General features: G+C 42.3%; 1 protein-coding gene across 2 annotated transcripts in view; it reads left to right on the top strand.

Moving 5' to 3' along the window:
* The window catches only part of pde4ba (phosphodiesterase 4B, cAMP-specific a), a 107,284-nt gene that overhangs the window by 34,665 nt on the left and 49,033 nt on the right, over positions 1-23,586 (top strand). Inside the window, exons 1-5 of one of the 2 annotated variants that reach the window (XM_062394741.1) lie at positions 7,226-7,869; positions 19,218-19,412; positions 20,896-20,932; positions 21,210-21,280; positions 22,307-22,356. In XM_062394741.1, the coding sequence (XP_062250725.1) occupies positions 7,775-7,869; positions 19,218-19,412; positions 20,896-20,932; positions 21,210-21,280; positions 22,307-22,356 (448 nt within the window). In that variant the 5' untranslated portion in view covers positions 7,226-7,774. Of the gene's footprint in view, positions 1-7,225; positions 7,870-19,217; positions 19,413-20,895; positions 20,933-21,209; positions 21,281-22,306; positions 22,357-23,586 lie in introns of those variants that run through there. The other variant, XM_062394740.1, reaches the window with a different exon arrangement.

The following is a 23,586-nucleotide window of genomic DNA, read 5'->3' as shown; positions in this document are numbered from 1 at the left end:
TCGTGCCGTCAATTTGACACGAAACAAGCTGGTGGGCTCAACTAATAAGCACGTGCCACTGGTTCCAAACCAGGAGCTGCACCGCGAGCGGCTATTAGCCAGTAAACACATGAAGCCACGCTCTCCTCAAGCCTCATTATGCAAGTCATATGGGGAAGACAAGATCAGTCGAGCAGCAAGAGAACACGAGAACGCAGACTCATCCTCTCTTTCTATTCTCTCTCTTCCATCTCATTCTTTTTATGTTGACAGTTTTGTTGATAATATTTCCTGATATGGAGAGATAACAAAAAAAAAAGAGTTTATGCAAAATCCCCTCTGTTTAATCCCTTGGCTCTAATATGTCAACAAAATGCAACAAGCTGGGTTTATCCACGGTCCGATTTCTGTTCTGAACATGTAGCAAATGAGTGCGTACTTGAAAATACTCCCTAGTTCTAATAGGAATAAATATTTGTTCTTAGAGTAAATACTTGGCTGAGGAAGTTTCTTGATGACGCCTATTTGTTAAATGTGACTCCATTCACATGAACAACTAAATGAACGACTGAGGCACTTTCCCGTCTCTCACAGTCTTAGTGGACATGTTTGAAATCTTCTTGGATTGTGTCTTATTTGCTCTTTTTAATGTTCTTATAGTGAAGCTGTTGCGCTGCAGCTCTTTCACCGGCGCCTCGTGGTTCTAGATGTTTTGACTCGTTCCGCTCGGGTAAAAAAACTCCCACATTTTTTTCCGAAGCACGGCCACAGGTTATCACAGCTTGAGCGCTGCTGACGTCATATGCGGTTTGGTGTTGGCTCTGAAAAGAGAGCTGCGCTGCGCATAGGGGATTAGGTTAATCACAGGGGGACTGACTGCAGTGCCCTGTTTTTTCTGAGAGGGGAATTAGATTCAGACAGAGGGAGAGAGGGGATGGAGGGGGGGGGGGGGGGGGTTGCTCTGGCAGAAGGACAGACACCCTCTGATCCCAAAACTCTCCGTTTATCTGAACATCAGATGTGGCAGCCTGATAAGCGCTTATTATCCCTGTCCTCGCGGTTCTGCATCTTTCTCCTCATATCCGATGCTTCCGTCCATAACACGTGAGCACGGGCAAATCCAAACACTGTCGGATGAAGTGTAACGATGCTCTAAATATACGTAAGGAGGTAGTATGAGGAGAAAATATGCATCCATCCATCCATCCATTCATTTTTTATATTGCTGTAATATTCATGGGGGAGTCGGAGCTTACACTGGTCGAGAGGTGGAGTGCTCCCTTGTTATGTCACCAGTTTATTGCAGGGCCAACGCACAGAGAGTCACAACCATCACATTCACATCTTCTGGTTTTCATGAAGCTCGGTGGAAGACCGGGACGAGGATCAAGAAAGAACTCATCAGATGCTGGTGTGAATCCAGAGACTCCAGGTTTTCTTTAACATTGCCAGATTTTTTGACACATGAATTAATGTCCCAGGAAAAAATACATGAATCTGGATTAAAAAAAACAAGCAGGCACATTTAGAGGACTGATATTTATGCTTGTCTGCGAGGTGGTGCAGCTCGATTGAGTTCAAGCGAGCCGTGGGGCCTTCATGGAAGTTTGCGCTCTACTGAGTGTCATTCTAGTTAAGGACACGAGTTGTTTTTGCATTTCACTGATTAGTGACATTCGTTCTTTTCGGATTATTCTCAGTCTGGTTTTAAGAATGAAAGACAGGTGCAGAGCCGAAGCCTTTTGGTGCAGGGCCTGAACCAAGTCTACAGATAATACTGAGAGGTGTCTCCGGCTCCGTCTTATATTTTCATCGCAGTAGAATGGACATGCCTGAATGTTGCATTATGGGTTGTTTGCAGTCTTCATAATCAGTTAGTCCAGTTGAATCTGTCTCTGAAGGTTCGTGGGACATGTGACAAAACCAAACCCATGACGAGTGAAAACCAGTTCTTCGTGTCTTCTGACGTCTTTACTGCTGGAATGAACCAGAAGAGAGGGAGGGGGGGGAAGCATCTGTCATGGACGAAGAGTTAAAAGATCAGTGAAAAATGTTAAACTGTCAGATGGAATATTTAGGAGAGAGGAATCCACTCACTCGGTCAGCTGACCGGCAGCCACAGCAGACGTCCAACCGAAACAAAGGTTCTGGTGAGAAGCCAAACGCAATGAGAGGGTCAGATGTTCTACTGTCGCTCAAATCCGTTCACTCAAAGTCTTATTTTACATGTGGTGCACAATGCGATCTCTAGTTCCTTCCTGGCTCGATTGTTTATGTCTGTTCCTCAGCTGAGGACGACCCCCCCCCACGTCCATTTTTAACAACACACTAAATGCACAACAACATTTTTTGGCAAGACCCTCACCAGCTCCGCAGCCTGACCAGAGCCCCGGGCTTCCACTTCTCTGGGTCATTCTCAGCTTGTGTGAGGATCAGAGACGAGTTGTCACATGACACTGTCACACTGAAGATCATTATATTCTTTCTTTATTTTAAACCCCCGGCCGTTGGTTGGTTAGTTACTGTGTTTAGTTTTTAACCAAGGTTACACAGAAACAACTGGATGGATTTTCATACACAACTGGGTGGAAGGATTTGTTCTGGGTCAGGGACGTTAAGGGAACTCATGACTCCCTGTGAGTTTGAAATTTGGTGCAGCTTGATTTACTGTTGAGCCTCGGCGGAGGTATGCGCTCTACTGGGTGCCGTTCCAGCTCGATGTACTGGAGCCTGTTTAGTGAGGCGATCACGTGTTATCAGTGCAATGAATCAAAAAGTTGGTGGAGTTTGCGACAACACAGACTCTTAGAGTAGTCGGGAAGGTCAAAGGTCACAAGGTCCAGAAATGTACACACAATTTGAAATTATTTACTTATTTATCCAAAAATCAATACAAAATGTACAATTATTATGATAAGATGTCTGAAATTGAATCCCAACATGACCCCTAAGGTGATGGTGACTTCACTGAATTGAAAACTAAGGGTCACAGTCAGGTTTTAAAAACTCGAAGCCCCCCCCCCCCCCCCCCCCCCAAAAAAAAATGAGGATTTGGATCTATTACGTGTTTCATTTCTTCCCCTCTGCTCGTCTGCCTCTGCTTTGATGAACTTCCTTCTCTCATTCCGTCGCTCTGCCACTCTCATTCTCTTTTTAGAGCTCATACCTAAATAGCTCTCCTGATGAGGCCGGCTGTTTGATCCTGATCCAGCGTGATTGTGTTTATACCAGACGACTCTCGTGTCGAAGGTGATGCGCCCGTCAGGTTCTGTCAAATCTGTCTGATAATCTATTTGCAGTCTTTGTTTGTTTTTTTTCGGCACCGACACGTGTCTCATCCCCTCCAGTTTCCTTTATCTGGAGTGCGGCGATGATTGGAATCGCGGAGACGAGCCAAAAGAGCGTTCCGCCAGCAACAGGCTGACAGGCTGCTCTTAAGCCGTCGCACGGGGGGGCCTAATGGATGTTTAATTATGGTTCTCGGTGTCTTTGTGGAACCCTGTTGAAGCTACACGTCAAAAATGCTCAAAGTATTACTGTGCGTGTCTTCGTTTTCCTGCCGTGTTCGCTCCGAAATCGCAGCGATGCATCGTCTCTAAAAACTGTTTAAGAATAAACGCTAGGACTTGTCAGACGTGACTGGAAAACAGTTTCCATCTGAATGAAAGATCACCGGGTGTGGAGATTAATATTGTGTTTGCATGGACGTATTGGATTTCAGTCTGATTTACATGCAGCTGCTTTCCAACGACTCTTATCTCTGTAATTTGATTCAAAGTGAAATCACACGAGAGGAGAATTAGGTTCACGTCCTGGCTGACGGCCGCTCGGGGAGTTTTCCATAGGGCACGGCTCATCTGGTGGCACGTCCTGCCTGCCACATCCTGTGCATGTGAGCTTCACACTGTGTCTGCTCTGGCTCCAGGCAGTGTGGACTAGTCTCACAGCGCCATCTTCTGGACACAAGCCTGAAAAACAAGTTGCATTTCTGTTGGGAATGAAATAGTGCCCTCTGGTGTTCATAGAAGGGTCCTGCCACATTTAGCTTTTTTCGTTTTAGCCATCAAACCTGGGAGCTGTATTGATTTTAGATTTGTAATAACGCTTTTAATTTTAAATACACTTACATCTGCTGCGCCATCATTTTAACAGGTTAGTCTAATTTATTTAATTTAAAATCAGTTTTTATATTTGTCTTCAATACTTCAATACCAATTGTGTCTGTCAATCTTGAACTTATATTTGTATCGTCAACATCTCCATTAGCACATACTTCTTTACAGTGACAGCTTTAGTCCTGGTAGCTTGACTGTCATCTAACTGCATGCAACTCTGTCTATCTATCTCTCTATCCATCTATCCATCTATCCATCTATCCATCTATCCATCTATCCATCTATTCATCTATCTGATCGGGAGACAATAAGAAAACGCAACTAGAAAATTAAGAATAAGTAGAAATTGTCATGCTCAACAGGGATAATGAAGGAGAGACAGTAAACCTGGTCCTGCTGCTGGAGGTTTGTGATATGTTTCCAACCATTGGGCTGTGAGTTGATAACATGCCCTGCCAAAGGTTTGAATAGTTTCACTGGGCGGCCGTGGTTTGGATGCACCAACAGGTTTTACCATAACTTTAAACCCTATTGTTCAGACTGTTCAGACCATAGCTCATCTGATTAACTTGAGGTGAACAAATAAAACACAGCAAGGTTCAAACCTCATAAAAACAATCAGTTTATTTTGTTGCCACATTTACTGTTGATTGTTTATAAAGGGAGGTTGAGTTGAGGGGTGTTCAACTGCAACTTCACCACTAGATGTCACCATATTCTACTCACTGAGCGTTTGAAGTGATACTCAGATATATAATATTTAACAATTCTTTTTTTTTTAAATATCTAAAAGCAATTACACCTATGTTTTGTATTTTGTTGTCTTGTGCACTCACAGCATCCAAAAATATTGTATGAACATGATTTGTGCCTGAGTGGTGTCAGGTAGATTTGAATTGGCTAAAATGGGAAAACAACAACCCCCATAATCGCATGCTGCTTCAAACCATTACCAAACTAGGTATTTTCTTATTTAGTTTTGATTGAAAGACGCATTGCAGCCAAAGTTACACATTGTACTTTAACATGTCAAACCCGTCACCTTAATATTTAGTTATTAAAACAGAAACATGCGTGACTGATTGACATTTACAATAAAACTAAATGAACTGACTCAATTCACATTTCAGCTCTTTCTAAATATTCCCACTGTATTCCTCTCCTCACACTCTCCCATTAACAGCCATGAATCACCTTAAAGTCCGTTTTCAGGATCTGCAGCAGCTGATATCATCTCAGTGCGATGAGGAGCGGTTCTATACCTTCTCCTTCTATGGCGACCCCTCAGGAGGTCATTAAGGAGGAATGCCACTGCCATTGTTGAGCAGGATGCATAAAGCCCTTTGGCCCACACGTCTTCCGCCCCTCCCGTTTCTCATCTCTCTGCACTGGGAGGTAGTGGGTCGAGCGGCCGAGTGGGAGCCCACCACTGACTCACGTCTGGTCGCGCGGATCCTCCTCTCGTCTGTCTCTTTAAATGTTCCTGTCATCTTTCTGAATCACGTCCAAGTAAATGACAAGGAAGCTTAACTCGTCTTGCCTTGGCAGGTTTTTAGAAACGCCTTCTGTTGGAAGTGAGATGTTTTTTATCTCCAGTTTCATGATGCCTATCAAAGGGAAGTTACGGGGAATCGGACCCGATTGCTGTTACTCAGCGTTTCTTCCAAACGGGTCACACTCTGATGGCCTTTGTTCCTTTAAAGAGAAGAGGAAATATAAACAGTTCGTTAGAACTTGTCAGTTCAAGGGATCAGATAATCAAAATATCGTCCATTCCTGGAAATGTATCTATTAGAAGAAAAGTCGTCTTATGATAAAACAGAGATGCTCCGCTCTTAGTCATCACACGGAGAGTGATGAATGAGACAAATGAACATAAAATAGACTAAATGAATGCTAAAAAATATTTTTTAAAGTTGAGCTTACAAAAGGATACTGTTTCTTAAGATTCGAAGGAATAATAGAATAAAGAAACAAAACTACAAAAATGATTAAAAAAATAACAATGCTTCACGGGATCTTATTAATCTGATGCTTCATGAGCATATACCGAGATACTGTGTTGGTATATGTGGCAGTTTTCTGCAGAGATAAACATATTGATTTCTGTGTTAATTTTACTTTTACTTTTAATTTACTAACTTTACTTGTATTAGTTTACTGAGAGCATCCAGACACTAGGAAAGAAAGATGCATTTGGATGAAACTATTAATTAACAGATATGTTCGCTTAACGATTTTAAAAGTGTTCCTTCAGTAGCTAACTACACTTGACAGTCCAAACCTCTCAGATAGATTAAAATGCAGCATATCTTTATGATTTTGCTCTCACACTTTAAATGGGTGCAGTTGGATAAACCAGTTGTATTTGACTGCCTTGGTCGTGTCCAGGTTTTCATTCCTCCTGTAGTGTACGTGCTGCTATTCTATACAAATCTGTCATCACAGTTGTCATATATGAAGGTTTATGTTTAACAGTGCATGTATATACAGTTCCATGAGGTAGTGCCCCGCCTCCTGTGACGGTGCCAGATGGAACCGACAGTTAAGGTCGACCAGATGAACAGTCAATCCAAACTCAATATTATGTCCATTCAACATTTATTTCTGATTCATTACAAACGGGAAAATAAAAAATGTACTTCTTAAAAAAAACTCATCAGAGCTTTATAAAATCTTTAGCGTTTTATAAGCAGCATCCAAACATTTGATGTATAATTTATAACACTATTTTAAGTAGTTATTTAAAGGCCAATTTTCAAGTATTTAAGGTATTTAACAGATCGTAATATGTATTGTTTCACAATATTGTTTGTACTTCTTCAGGTTTTTGAGCCAATTTATCGAAAATGTTCTCACTGCATCAGCAGTAACAGATATAATCTTTTTAGCGTGTGCATCTATGTTATTTTCTCTCTTATATTTTCCATAACAACGAGGTCAGTTCAAGCTCATCGTGGGCTGCGAGTGATGGACGACTCACGACTCCACTCCAGTGACTCCACTCCACAACTTGCATGTTCCTCCTTGCTCTGCTGGGCTGCACTGAAGGGACTACTCCAAGCACACACACATCCAGTAGCACACACATACACACACACACACACTGCGGGGAGGAAGTATAGTCTGTGACGAGGAGCGTCTAAAAGCAGAGCTCAGAGAGTGTCAGTGTGTGAACAAGGGTTTGAAGAGTTCCTTTATGTGACGCGTGGACTGCTGCTAGTTGTTGTTGTTGTGTGTGAGTGTGTGTGCGTGTGTGTGTGTGAGGAACTTGAGATCTCAGGTGTTTCCTGCCAGCTGCTTGAGAGGTTTATTGGTCATGTGACATGTTGAGTGATGTGTTATTTATATGAGGTGAATGTGTGTGTGATGGTGTGTTTGCTTCTCATTTCAAGGGGCTAGTGTGTGTGTGAGTGTGTGTGAGTGAGTTGCATGACACAGTGGGGCTATCACTCATGGTGCTGACTCGTGTGTGTGATGGGTGTGTGTGTCATTCACATGTTCGGCTGTTTGGTGTGAGCGCGTGAGATACAGCACTTTTCAAACTTTCACTCAGGGTGTGTTCTAGTTGACGTGCGGTGTGCGTTTCTGTGTGTGTGTGTGTGTAGTTTGTTTGTGGTAACACATGTAGTGGTGTGTGCCGGGTACCGTGTGCTTGAGTGCATGTCTGTGTCGGGGAGATGTACCGGCGTTCACCTTGTGCCAGAGGAAGGGTTCATTTTGACTTCAGCGAGGAAGTGGTCAGGAAGCTCCATGCCGCCAACCACGCACACAGGTCAGGACACACGGACACTCGCACACATCACGCAAACACACACGTCTCTCACACATCTTTTCCTTTCATTTCCATCCTTCCATCCACTGTAGGTTTCGCTTGATGTCATCTGACTGAACCGTTTCTTCCCACATCAACACACACATCGTCTTTTCTTTGCCTTGTAAATGTTTCTCTTGTCACTAAACGGTGCATCAATCCTTTGTCTTCCTCATTCCCACACATTAAGCATGTGGCTCATCATTATAGTAATTCCTATCTGGAATGTGGCTCAGCGCACTGTGTTGGTTTAATGGTTTTTGCGATGCAGCCGCTCTGAAGGGAAACGTTTTCATTTGAGCATGATCTTGACTTATTTGTGTCACAGTGTGTGTGTCTGTGTGTGTGTGTGTGTGCATAGTGCCGAGTGGACTTTGTGTTTCAATGACAACCGGACGGCCCGAAGGATGAATCTAAAAAAGAAACTAACAAAATTGGAAGGGTGTGGAGTTGTCTCAGCCTTTAGCAAATCTTCACCCGGGTAAATCTGACTCTGTTGCCGAGCAGTTTATCTCGTCTGACAATAACAGTCTTCGTTTCGAACCTCCTATTAAATTACTTAAACTCAATTAGACAATTAATTACTGAGTCAACACATTTTCCCTAAACCAGTTGGAAGAAAGGAATATGATTATTGATCTTATCTTTGCTTTGTTCTTGTGAAACGATGGAGACCTTAAATGTGTTGAGCTGGAACAGTCTGAGAGGAGGACATGACTCTCAGATGAACTCACACCGTGTGCAGCCTGTTACGAGGAGCCTACATGATTTAGTACGATGATATATGACCAAACCAAACATCCCTGCACAACCCAGCACCACACACAGCAGCCCATGAGTAGGACACCACGCTTTTTTTATAATTATTTTTACTTAAAAGATCAGAAAAACCGACAGAATGACAAATATACAGACACCACTCCAGGAAAACAGAAGCTCTGACTTTAATTTACCACACTTATTCCCTGATTTCCTGTTTATGGAATGTCCCTTATTCTCCTAAAAAGTTATAATTGGATCAAAAATATATTGTTATTATAAATATATGTGAGCAGTTGTATTTATACATGAAAATGAGACTTAAACTTCAGAAGAAACAAACACTGTGGATCTAAATGTGTCTTATCTCACCCACAATAATATGACAATCTATTTAGATATTTGAGCCAATGCGATAAGACGCAGTTATGTTTATTGAAATAGAGGATAGAGTCGCTGTGATAGTCCTGAGTCTTTACTGAACAGAGAATTAGTTTGAAATAAAGTTTTAATTCAGCAGAAGAGCCCGAGTTGAGAGAGAGTCAGTGGGAAATGAAATAAGAAACAACAAACACTGGTGCTGATGTTGATACGAGGCCGTTTTGTGAATGTTCGAGTCCTTGAAGAAATAAACCAGTGTGAGAACTCAGGCCGGGTATCGGCCCAGAGGACCATTGCTGCTCTGGTTCAACATGGAGACGGATCAGGCTGCTGGCTCAGACTGATCCGAGGTTCAGAGGAGGAGAAAACAGAGAAAAGACGAAGCCTTAATGTTGAAAAGAAGCTGGAGTAGTGTTTCAGAATGAAAGTGATTTTACAGCAGCGAGAAACGTTGGTGTTAACTGGTGTTTTTTCTCATGGTGCATAATTCTGGATGTTTGCTTCTTTGATTAAAACAAACAAGCCCTTGGTTGCACAACCCAGGTTGTAATCATGGAAGTCTGGAGACGTCAGCCGTCCACCTCTGGCTGGGTGGGTGCCACCTCTGCGACTGAGGTTTCCTGTGGAAAGTACTGGACTGTACTGGGGAAAGCAGAAGTACACAGATGGAGCTCTGTACTCTGCTGCATGTCTGAATCCTTAGACAGGTAGAGGAGCCTGACAGAGAGTGCTCGGGGGGGTAATTACCACCCGGCCTCTTCCTCACTCTGACATGTGCATGGTACTGGTTGTGCTTTTTGCTTGTGCATACATGGCCTACATCATACATACCCACTTGCAGCCGCCCTGCACCATCAGTGGTATGTGGGTGTGTATGAATTAGCCTATATACTGTGGGAGTTTCCAATGCAGGGATCTCTCACTTGTCCTGCTAGAACCACAGACTGTATGTAAAGAGGCTAGAACAGATAATCTCCCGGAGAGATAGGCTTAACCAAATATTTGGACAGTGACCCGGATTCCTATGGCGTAATAACAAAGATGAAAGCTCCGGTTTATCTGTTCCTGGATGCCGGTTTCGCTTTGCAGCCTCTGCTCTCACATCAATGTCCAGTGTCATGGTCCTAGATCCGCTCCTCCTTCAAACTCTACGCCAACATTGTATGGTTTCCTATCTTGGCCCATGACATGACCTTACAACGAGTTTTGTGGAAATCAATACTGTAGTTTTTGGGTTATCCTCCCTGCAGAACACATGACCTCCTCAACACATTTTAGAATAAAACAAATTCAATAGAAGCTTATAAAGTTTAAAAGAGGTTCAAGGTGAATTCAGACCCAAGGTCCTGAGAGACTACACATATTAAAATGTGTCTTTAAGAGAAATATAAAAAGAGGGTGAGGAGCTCACCAGGCAATAATCACATTATTTCTAACAGTGTGAGCACCAATAGAAAAGTCCCGCTCACCGGTGGTCCTCAGCCGGAACAACCCAGTCCAGTACATGACAGAAGGAGCCTTTTAGGGTCGATAATGGCAGCTAAGCAAGTTACATGATGTAATTTGTCACTCTAGGCTAGAACAGTGTGGCTTAAAGAGAGATGTAGAGCTCCAGCCGTTGGAAACAAGATCCTAAACCGACTCATGTTGCCCTTATGTGTGTGAAACTGCAGAAATCTTCAATCCAGCTCGGTTTCAAGTGCAGAGAAGGAACCCTGAGGCTGCTCCACATCCTCATCTTACACTTTATCAAACAGCTGTCAGTGTCATCTTCACTGCAATGACCTGTATTCATCTCCAGAACTCGGAGTAACAGGGTTCTGTGATTGCACGCCTGTGTGTGTGTGTGTGTGTGTGTGTGTGTGTGTGTGTGTGTGTGTGTGTGTGTGTGTGTGTGTGTGTGTGTGTGTGTGTGTGTGTGTGTGTGTGTGTGTGTGTGTGTGTGTGTGTGTGTGTGTGTGTGTGTGTGTGTGTGTGTGGTGTGGTGGGGGGAAAACTTTGGCGAGGACTCATAGGTCTGCCTTGGTTGTGCTTTTGATCGAAGTTGAAGTTGGTCACTGCCGCCGCTGATGTGGTGATAATTAGGTCAATTAAGATAATGAGGAGGATAATAACAGTGAGGTTAAGATGATTTACTGAGCCAGATAGAAAAGATACAATATATACAACTGCAGTGATGGAAACTGCAAACACCTCATCTGAAATGTATTAGTGTTCAAAAAAGCCCAAAAGATCAAGGCCACAATTAACCACATCTGTAGAAGCATTGAACACTTTGATCATCACCATGTAGGAAATCCAGAAATTAATTTAACATTAAAGGGCAATAAAAAACTATTTTCTTGTGAAATATAGTGAAGATGAAAACGTATAATAGCACGACATAAAAATACTTGGGTGAAATGCCAGGTACTTGTACTTGAGTAAATAAGCTCCACGTCACATACTTGGTAACCTGTCAAGTTCACAGCAGATTCCTGTTCCTGGAAATCTACTGAATCATCCAATGAGATGAATAGAGTGGTAGTTCTGCTGCACACATACAGGGACTGGGAGCACGGGGAGCCTGTCTACAGACCAGGGGGGTGTAATGGGAAATAGATGCCACACTGTAATTAACCAGCCCAGGAATGTATGTTTTCATTTTTTTTATCTAAAGTTTCTCAGTCCTTTTTTCTGATTTTCCCTCGAGTCAAAAGCAGATTTCACATCCTCTGTTTCAGTTCGAAGAAGTGCCAAAGAAGTATCCAACTCTCACCTCACCCACTCACTTCCACAGACACACAAACACACACAAACGCACACACGACTGAGCCGCTCGTTCCTCCGTCAGGACCGGCGTCATCGTACCTGTGGCCAGTTCTGCTTTGTGTTTCCTCATGTGACACCAGGACATTTGTATTTAGACTGTGAATAATTCAAATGAGCATCTGCTTGATGACTTTGTCCCTAAATGTGCACATGTGTGAGGTTTTCCTCTTTTTTGGTCACATATTATAAAAAGGGCCAGAGCACGTGTACTTTTCACTCAGTGTGTTTTGATATCAGTGTAAAACTGTGGTTTATCGACATTTCTTCATGTTTTTTGTTCGAGTGGTTTTCAGGGCGGCACAATGAATCTATATCCTTCAGTGTCATGGTCATAGTTGATGCATCTTAACAATAAATCCTTTCATTTTGAGACAGTGGGAAGCAAAACAGTTTCACATCAAATTTGTGTGGTTTAAGCTTAAATAAAATACATTTTCCACATTTTTTTTATTTTATTTATTAAAATTATAAAAATAGCCTCTCTGTGCAGAACGATGCAAGTGCAAGGATTTCACATATATCTGCTTAAAAGGGGAAGTTTATTTTTGTTTTTAATAGTTTTCCTTTCTTCTTCACATGTTTGGAAATGACCGCTTCAGCTCTAATTCAACTTTTTAAAAAGATATGTATTTCCCCAGCAGATTGATGTAGGAACATCATAATCAGCTGCTATTTCTGCCCGGTCTGATGGGATCCCTCTGCCAGCTCATCAATCCTTCTGGGGCATTTCAGAGCTCTGGCACCGATTCATAGTTTGACAGAAACTTCTCTTTAGGCTCCACTGTCTGGTCCAGTTTCTTCCTCACTCTCAAGGATTTGCAGTAATTGTGGAGAAAGCGTTTCTCTGCACTCGCGCTGCAGCGAAACAGATGGTTTTTATCTGCCATCGCCGGAGCCACGAGGTCGTAAACATCGGTGGAGTTGCTTATTAAATAACGAGGCGGATTCGAGCGTGTGCTGAGGAAATGATGTTTCAACCTCGGCTAACACTGGGACACAAACAGAAGGTGTTACCATGGCACCTCTGTTTGCACAACCTGGCAGACGAATGGCCGCTGGTTTCCCCTCAGCATAACACACAGGAAGGAAGAGATTAATACCGAGCATGAGAATGCTCTCTCTCTCTCTCTCTCTCTCTCTCTCTCTTTCTCTCTCTCTCTCTCTGGCTGTCGGTGACACTCTGAAGCTGTTTCCCTCTAACGGATCATTCTGTGCTCGGTCAGGAGAGAGAGGGTTTGAAATGTTGCACCTAGATTGGCTCTTTGGGATGTTTCAGTCGTTTGGTGGACAGTTTGTTGTGTCCAGTTGATTCTTCTCACACTTTTACTGTATCCACATTTATTCTCCTGAGATGAACTCGTACCCGGGCGAGTAAAAACTTTATAATTAGGAGAATTAAGAGTGTAATATGAAGGTCTAAGTCTACGGACATTTCTCAGTTTCTTTTTTCCTTTAAGGAAATGTGTCAGACTCTAACTGCACTCAAGGGAGAAACAGAACAGTGGGATTCCATACGCTCAGGATGTGGAGACTTTATTCACATATAGGTGCTTCCTCTCCTGCTATTCACTGACTGAAAACTCGGAGCAAGACTATCTGAGTTTAAATCTAAGAACTTCAAAACGTACGGTACATACCGGACTCACATAACTGAGGTTGTTCAATGAAGCTGCAACCGAACAAAGAGTCACATCGAAGTCTCAGCAATAACCACTTGAGACATTTGGTAACTACACAATAAATAAGACAGTGTAGAAAGTCGTTTTCGTCCCGAGAAATTCATTCTCTTGCGTTCCTTCTTTATTCACACATGACATTTTCATGACATTTTATCTTTGGCTGGCCGGAAGTGTTTTGGAAAATATGTCCAACTGACTTGGACATTTGTATTTTCAGATACAACCCTCCTGGAAAATATGAGTAATTATAATTCGCAAGAAAAATGCATTTTCATAACGGAAAATAACGGACACTTTGTCGTCACAGATACGTTATCTCTAAAAAACTTGACTTGACCTCAAGGACCTGACACTTGACCTGCACTCGTCCTAATTGACCTTGTTCGGATCTAAAGTGGTCTCCCTCCAGAGGACACTAAACTGCTGCAGGATTACCTCTCGTTCTGTCGTATCTCCCTTCAGGTCATGTCCCATTTGCAAGAACCCGCATCAGGACACTTCATCTCACTGTGTGTAAACACGTTCTCCCGGCTCACCCTGTCTCTATACGCGCACACAGATCAACACACAGGAAGCTGAGCTGTCCCGCTGTACCAGTAAATGACAGTCAGTGTTACTAGTCAGTGGCTTCTGTCAAAACAACACCATTGTCTCACAGCTCGGATGTGGACTCATTTCCCAGGAAAAGATTCATTCAGTGTCTGTCCCAAATCTTTGCCTCCATCGTCATTGTCCTCTTTTCCTTGGTAGCAGCCGATTCATTCCTCAGAAGAAGTTTAGATGTCAGGGAGTCGGAACCCTCATGATTATCGTCATCTTCATGTAAACACTTTCTGAGAAGGGTCGACTTTTTAAAAACCACCCGCTTTAACTTTTTGGCCACTTCTTTATAAATCAATTAATCTTTGTCGTAATTGAATCTCCTGATTTCAGCTCATCTCTGTTTTTATTTCTATCTTCATCTCAGACACTTTTGTTACATTGATCAGTAATTGATCCTATTTATATATTTAAATAACTCACAACTACTCAAAATATACAGAAAACATCCTAATTCTGTGTCCATGATTAGTTTGTGTAAAAGAGTAAACTTACTATTGAGGGTGATTGTAGAACGCGTCAGTGTGAATGCTCGTCTCTGGGATGTACTGGTGATCTGTCCAGGTGTTCCAGGTCAATGGCAGTATGTGACCACGTATGAGTCTTGAAGTAAACCAGTAGAGACTGAAACTGCACTGGTCGGTGAAGATACAACCACAGCCGCTTGTTGATCAGTGGTTGTGTGTCGTTAGCACCAGCTACTTTTGTAATTTGTGTGTTTGTGTGTGAGTTTTGATTTGTTCTGGAACTTGCTTTCAAAAATCTGTGAGAAATGTTTAACTTGGACATTTTTGGAATGCGTCGATATTGGCCCGATTTTGGCAGAAGCTGCTGATGAGGATCCAGTCGAATAGACCAATGAACGCTGGTGGAACATATCTTCTCTTCTTCCGTCGTCCTCTCAGTTCAGCCGTCGCTTCACTGACGTCTGTTTGTCAGTGTGACTGATGCTTCTGGACCATGGGAAAGGAATGTCATGTTGCCCTAGCTGCGGGTCACAGTGAGCACTTCCTTATTGCTTTAGAGGAACATAAAACATGACCGACCTTTACCACGATTATCGCAAGTAGCTGGAAAATATGTCAATTATCGGGGAATTACCAGGATCCCCCCCCCCCCTTGGTGCTCTGGTCACGGAGGATGTACATGAAAAATATAAACACAAACATGCGTCAACCTTCTGACACTTTGGCCTCCCCCCCCCCATTCACACAGTTTCAGATTCCCTAGGGTGTGAGTGATCATTCATCCACTACCTAGGAAGCTCATGATTGCGTTAAAGCACTTGGACTGCGGTTGTTTTAATCTCTGTGTAGTTTGGATAAACAGTTGTCGTTCTCTTCCTGTTTCTGAAGAGTCCGCCTGCGGCTCCGAATTAACGGCTCATTTATCTCTATGTTTACATATCGAGAGAAATGCTGGAACAGGGCGAGAGAGAGAGAGAGAGAGAGAGAGAATGGTACGAGCGAGAACAGTTTCCCAGACAGATGCACTGATCCCCTGAAGCACCAGGACACCAAGTTTCATACGGGGGGGGGGGGGGGGGGTCTTTGTTCGCAAGGTCGGTCTTTGTCTTGTTATTTGAAGGGTAAATTCTGGGATATCCCTCTTTGTCCTGTTTAACACCAGGGTGAAAAAATGAGAGGAAGATTGATGTGCGGATCTATGTTGACTTTTCTACATATTAATTAAATCTTTTTTAGGTTTGGGAACAAAACTGTAAAAAACTTCATCTGAGGATGTTCCTTTTGTTTTTTTTCTGATAAAGATCATTAGTCTCAGGTCTACTGTCTGTATCAGTGAATCAGTCACACATGCATCTGTATCATTGTGAAGGAATCTCACGCCGGACGAGGATTGTTCTGGGGTCACACCGAGCACGTCCTGCTTCCTTATGTCAAACATGACGCAAATACACATAGATATATATATAAAGGATAGATGTCTCGTCCGCTTTGCTGGCCAAAGGAGTCGAACGTCCGCACATGGCGACCATCTTGCCACAGGCGGCTCGCCCACCCATAACATTGTGCTGGTAGTGGAACATGTACTTTTAAAATAAAATATATCTATGCAAATACATGACTGATTCCTTCATTGATCATAACTATCATAGAACGAATACAGTTGCACGTGACTCATCTCCCTCTAAAACCCTGAGTGCAGAGACACAACTTTACTTTGTGTTGAAGTAGCTGCTCACACATAGACTTCATGAAGGAATCAGGGATCGACTCTGCCTCTCAGATAAACAGCCATTTGTGCAACGGACCCGACGTCGACTCGCTCTCATGCTCGGACGTCTCATCGTGTGTCAACGGTTACATAACACAACAGCCATCAGCCGTCTCGGTGCGGTGCTGTCCATTAGTTGTTTCCCTCTTTGTCTCTGACGGTGCCACGCTCCATCAGAACACCTGCACCCCGGCTGCTAACCTCCTCACATGGCCGCGTTAGACCGGGGATGGGACTCAGCCTATGAGGTCGATTTAGCTCGGCTGAACAAATGGCCGTTGAGCTGCTGATGAATAACGTCTGTTTATTATTTTGGGGTTTGAGGAATATTGAACTGTTTCCTTCCCACATCTCACCGACATCTTTGAATTGGAACTCTGATTTAAGGCATAACAAATCTGAATTCTTTCAGAGCTGGAAAAAATATTACCAACGATGCATCTGTACTGCATTAAATAAAAAAATTGGGATTTGCAGGCATTTTCGAACCATGTGAAAACTTCAATTAGTATTTTCTTGCCACTATTTTCATCGATAAGTTCGATGTGAAGATTTTCTATCCTGTGTTTAAGAGAAGAAGTGGAAGCTTGTGAGATGCGGTTGACTAGACTCTGCACTGGCTCCAGAATTAGTCGTCCCTACACGTGATCATTACACACAAAGCAGAGGATTGACCTGAGGGCAGAGGAAGTCGAGCATTCAGTGCATGGTGCAGTGAGTGCAGGCATGCATGTGTGTGCACGTATCAAACAAAATCTGGACTGGAAATTATTGCAGCGGAAAAATGCTTTGCTTTGCTATTATAGTTTAACGTCACAATAAACAAAAAGAAAAATAATGTTTCTTCATGACATTTAATAAGCTCATATTCAACACACTTTTTTTCTGCGTGAGATGAATGATCCGTTCATGAAACCATTCACCCTATAATCCACATTTCAATTCAGCATGATCATGGCTTATTTCTACATATCAGACCAAATTGTATATACAAACTGTATATATTTTGTTCTATATTGTTGTTATTATATTGTTTTTTTTATGTTGAGTGCACCAACGAACGACATCAAGGCAATTTCCTGTATGTGCAAACATTCATGGCAAATAAAAGAAGTCTGATTCTGATTCTGAAATGGAGATATTATAACAAACTGGCTTCATTTACAATATTTGAATTTGAGTCAAGTTTCAGCTGAAATATTAGTGTAAGATCACACATTACATTGATTCTAGTTTCTCTCTGTAGCAACCTGATCAAAGTTTAACTCTTGATGTCATTTCCATCCGAACAATTCCAAAGTCATGAAGTAATTTGTGCTAAATAACAAATAACAAGGCCCTCATGTCACGACCCGGACCAAAATAAAACTGATTTTGAAGTTTAGTCTATGTTGTCAATCCTAACAAAACAGAATTCTCTCCCTCAAGAGAAGTGACTCTGCTCTAGTCTGTACCCGTCTGTACATTCACCAGAGGATTTGCCCTCCTATCTGAGCAGACGGAGGCACCTGGGCTGTGCAGAGCCGGGACTTCCTGCTGTTTCAGGCTTAAATCCAAAGTTGTGTTACTTCTGCTGCTCCTTGACATTTTCTCAGCCTCTCACGTCATCAAATAGGAGCCAGAGGGTCTCTTAAGACAAACCTGTTTTCTTTGGATACCATTTTTCCACATTATAGTTTGTCAGTCGGTCTGTGCTTTTATTTGTATCCACAGATTGATCCCTTAACTCCTGTCATTGTTGTGGTTTGGACCCATGAAGCCCATCATTTGTATATGTAATAAATAACTCTGCATTCACATTTAACTTTCCCTGGATGTAGAATAACAAATAAAATATCTTCAGTCCCAAATGTCCCACATTTTATTGGAATTGATTAGTTGAGTATTTACATCTTTTCATCCAATGCTTTTTATCATCATCATAATCATAATATAAGAACAGATATGCAACTTGCTATGCAGATATGCTTTTTCCAGTCTGGATTTTATAATAATAAATAGACGGGAACAAGAATAATTGTTTTAATGTGTATATGTTTTTGTTGAAGTTTGTATTGTAACTAGCGCTGCGTCTGCTGGTGTGTGTTTACCATACAGAGGCAGCAGTGATGGCAGATCTAAGAAGTGAGGGAGTTTCATAAAGTCAAGCTACAGTGAAATAATGCACAAGGAAAAAATCGTTCAGTTTGTTTGTGAAACCATGTGTGGAAAGTTTTAGCTAAGTCAATAAAACCAATTAAAAGAACTGTTAAAACGATGATGCTCTCCTCCTCCTCCTCCTCCTCCTTCATGAGATACTGCTCCTCTTTCTTCCCTCATTCCTCCACTGCCTCCTCCTCCTCACCAATGAACACTGTGCACTCTAACATGTCACTCTGCCCTACATGGTCAGGCCATGTGTGTGTGTGTGTGTGCGTGTGTGTGTGTGTGTGTGTGTGTGTGTGTGTGTGTGTGTGTGTCTCTTTAGGGGATGTAGATGATACACGTGAAATAATTTCTCTTCCCTTTTTTTCTTATGCTGCTTTGTTAAAAAAAAATCAAACCTCTCAGCGTTTGACAGCGTAAACAGAAAGTTATCAGAGAAAGAGAGATTAGGTGTTTTTATTATTTTAAAGTCTGGACGCCAGTGTGTCCTTGGGCAAGATACTGATCCCTGACAGCTGCTCAGCTGGTGTGTGAATGACGTGAGATAGAAAAAGGTGCTGGGCATAGAACTGCTGTGAATATTTGTATGAATGTGTTAAAGTGGATTATGAAAGTACCATATACATCCAGGCTCATGGCTGAAGATGAAGCTCCAAAGACAGAAAAGCTCTAAGACGTTGGTGTTTTCTCTCTTTGCAGCTTCGATGTGGAGAATGGCCCGTCTGTCGGCTGCAGCCCCCTGGACCCCCAGGCCTCCCCCGGCTCGGGGCTGGTCCTCCACACCAACTTCCCGGGTCACAACCAGCGGCGAGAGTCCTTCCTCTACCGCTCGGACAGCGACTATGACCTGTCCCCCAAGTCCATGTCCCGAAACTCCTCCATCGCCTCTGAACTGTAAGTAAAGGCAGCTCCAGTCGAGCTGTCAGATCTCTGTCCCCCTCTCTTTATCAAGTCCCATGGACGTCAACAATCTCAAAATGTCAAAGAAAGTGAAATAAAATATCTAGATTCACCAAAGCCAAAAATCTAGCTGGATCTTTCTTGGTCCATGTCACAACCTTCCACAAAGATTTTCACAATCCCGACTATAAAAAGAACAGGGGTGAAAACATAACCCCCTTGGTGGAGGACATAGCTGCAGCAGGTCAACATGAGTGAAGCAGGTTCTCATTGGCTGACAGCAGAACATCTTACATTCATGTTTACACATGCAAACCTGCGGGGGATACATGTCTTCAGCAGAATGAGGAAGTTGATTGCAACACTCATATTTACTAAATATATAATGTAAACTCATATTTGGCCTATAGACTCTGTGGTGACTGTTACAGTAGACATCCTGTTCGTTCTCACTCACACTGATCTAGAGAGAGTCTAGTTCAGTTCCGTTTCTACCTAACCTGACACGGCACATGTCATGGAGAGTAACAGACATGTACACATATAGATTTCATGAATTCTACACACAGTGGGTGAAGCTGCCTCCAAGTCCTGGACCTGAAGTGTTTATTTAGAGGATTGTGGAGCTAACGTGTACAGTATGATGTTAGTGTTTGAAATCACAGGCTCAGGGCAGCACATGTTTAACACATGTTTAACAGATGTTGAGGTTTGACTTCAGTTTCAGACAGCAGTGGTTCTGGTGTATATTTAGGTTTATGTGTATGTGAGTGAATAGAATGATTGAGAAGTGCATTAAATCACTGAGGAGCATATGTGTCTTAATATAATGTTTATTACGTAAGTAAAAATCAAGATTTGTTAGATGCAGACAATATAATGATCTCCATTGCAGTTATTTCATTTCTATACATGACATCAAGCAAGAACTTATTAAACAACTTTTTATTCATATCTGTTTATTAATTCAGTAATAGGATAAACTTAAAATGACATGAAACAGTTGCAAGACAACTCTCCTCAGGATACACAGGGTTATGATAAAATCCAAGTTAATTGAAGTGCATCACACAATCTGCTGAGGAGCCTCTGATCCTGCAAAGCTCTGCCCCCTAGTGGAAGTTCTGTGGATGTTCCAGAATGTGATCACTGTGCGACTCCAGATGTTTAAAACATGATAACGATTTGAAACCCACAGAAGATTATTTGAGTACTCTGGGCCTGAACTAGAGAAAGATGTTCCTCTAAGAGCTCAGTACCTTACAAGGTCACATCCCGTCTGACCTGTGAACCTCCTCCTCCTCCTGCTCCTCCTCCTCCTCCTCTCCTCCTCTCTCTCTTTGAAGGATTCTCTTCCAGTTAATCATCATAATGAGACTCACTCCTTCTTTGCTCATCGTTGTTACTCAAAAGTTTTTACTGTGAAGCACTAAGACGCATGAAACTTAAGCTCATGTTTGGTGTTGTCTCTTTTCAGACATGGTGACGACCTGATCGTTACACCTTTTGCTCAGGTAAGCATCAGTAAACTGTGTATACTGAGCAAATATTAAATGATCTGTGGCCAAAATACAAGAGTGTGTGTCTTTAACAAATGTTTTATTTATAAGGAAAATATAATTTCAAACCCACCTCATCAAAACTTGTTTATATGTGTATTTTATAATTTGCTTTCTCTGTTTATTTTCAACTCTGTAAAGTGTCTTCGAGCATTGTTAAAAGTGCCATAGAAATAAAATGTATTATAATATAATAACATACTAATAATCAGCTGTCCCTGTGTCTCTCTAGGTTCTGGCAAGCCTTCGAAGTGTTAGGAATAACTTCACTGTGTTGACCAACGTCCAGTGTGCCTCCAGCAAGTAAGTACAGCAGACACTCACATTTGATGTAAGTTGCAAGTTTATATCCATTGAAAACATTGTGATAAAATATGAGAATATGACCTGAATCATTACGAGTTCAGACTTCATTTACAAATAGGTCAAAGTACATCAAACTCTTTGGCTGCTCGCCAAAACATTTTCTGACAAACAAAACAAAGCAAAGGCTGATGCTGAAGTTAGCTTAGTTAGTATGGGCATGGGCAGGCTGCAGTCATACCGTGTGAACACAGGGTGGCAGTGCTGAGCTATAAATGGACAGAAGTGTGATAGCAGCCAACCCACAGCTCAACACAGCACGTGACACACACACGTGCACACACACACACATGGAACCCTCATTTGTTTGCATTTGAGGTAATCATCACTGCTTTGAGGGGCCACAGCATCAATATGTGACAATAACACATGCGTCGCCTTGTAGCTCGACACACAGCCCCCCAGCTGTAGATACACGTGTATTGACCTTGTGTTTAAAGGAAAATAGATTCCGTTGCACGAGGAGTCGGTCAGAGTGAAATGACTGAAAGCAGCGAGGATGCTGATCTGAGCGAGATGAAATGAGAACGTGCAGAAACAAACTCGTATTAACACAAGACAAAGACATGCATGATCAGAGTGTGTGTGTGTGTGTGTGTGTGTGTGTGTGTGTGTGTGTGTGTGTGTGTGTGTGTAACATGTGACTATGAAACACCTTCTGTGCTTAACTACCACAAGACAATAACTGTGTGTTCCCTCTCTTTAAACTCGTCCCTCCACTTGATAACATTCACGCTTTATTATAAACAGTTAGGCTTTTTGAGAAATGCACTGATTTGGTCTTCTGTGGAACGTCAGTTTGGGAGATTCACATTCGATTTGAGATTTTCCCCCAAAATGTTCAACTTTTCACCCAAATTTCTGACCCTTACGTATCATTTCAGTCACTTAGCAGAGACATGTTTTGTAATGAAAGTGGACCATTTGTTAGACGATGACACTTACATACAATAATCTTTTTTTCAGAAGATCACCGGCAGCATCTCAGCCTTCGATCACCAGAGTTTGTCTCCCAGGTAAGACGCTGCTACGTGTGTGAAGATGTTACGTGTGTGAAGCTGCTACGTGTGTGAAGCTGCTACGTGTGTGAAGCTGCTACGTGTGTGAAGATGCTACGTGTGTGAAGATGTTACGTGTGTAACGCTGCTACGTGTGCGACGCTGCTGACCTGAATCGTGTGTACTTTGGTTCACGTGTCGCTGAGAGGTTTTCCCTCAACCCTCCATGTTTTTCCTCGCTGCCTCTCTCCACCTTCTCGTCCACGTGAACTTCCTTGAACTATTATTCTTTTTCCCTCCTCTGTCTCCAGCTGTAACTATGAACTAGTACAGACTGTTTGTCATCAAGCTCATTAGCCTTGTTCAAGCACAATTAAACTGGTGGTTCAGACAAACACTGCAGACACACACAGTCTATTAATGCAGCTCACTCCACTCACCACAGCCAACCTCTCATCACATTTGATTGTCAGCAGTTGTGTGTCTGTGTGTGTGTGTGTGTGTGTGTGTTTGTGTGTGTGTGTGTGTCTGTAGCCTGTCAGGACCAGTGGACCTCATGGGGACCAGAGCTTGTTCCTAATGAGGCCGGTCAAGTTTAGGGATAATGTTTTGTTTGGCCTGCACAATGAGTGGAAGTCAAAGCAAAGTTCTCATAAGGATACACAAACCTGTGTGTGTGAGTGAGAGAGAAGGAGTGTCTGTGTGTGAGTATGTGTGTCCGTGTGTGAGTATGTGTGTATACGTGTGAGTATGTGTATGTAAAGTATGTGCATACATGTATATGTAAAGTCCAGTAAGAGGCAGTGTGTTTTCTACTACACTAATAGTGTTTGTGTGTGTATATGAAACAGAGTAAAAGTGTTTTCTCTCTCACATTTAGTCACAATAAAGCTGTGGTGATATTATTACAATTTAATATTTCAGAAATAAAGAAAATGTGAAAGCTAATTTAAAGTTTATTTTTCTCGTGATTCACATGTTGTTGCGGCGCTGGTGGAAGAGCTCCCTGTTGAAAACATGTTTGAAGTTAGTTACTGCAAATTTCAATATGATGATCACCTTTTTTCATGCTGCAAGAATGTAATGAAACTAAAATGAGAAGTTTTACTTAAATCTACCGTTTGAACTTTCTGTTTGTGTCTTATATTTGATCTTTAACAAGCAACGAGCAGAGAAGAAGCGTTGGCCTCTCCACATCGTGTTCGAACAGGATTTGACTTCACAGCGAAAAACAAACTACACATTGTT

The sequence above is a fragment of the Platichthys flesus genome, chromosome 9 (genome assembly GCF_949316205.1).
Source record: "Platichthys flesus chromosome 9, fPlaFle2.1, whole genome shotgun sequence".
Taxonomy (NCBI): Eukaryota; Metazoa; Chordata; class Actinopteri; order Pleuronectiformes; family Pleuronectidae; genus Platichthys; species Platichthys flesus.
This window is presented reverse-complemented; position numbering and strand designations above follow the sequence as displayed.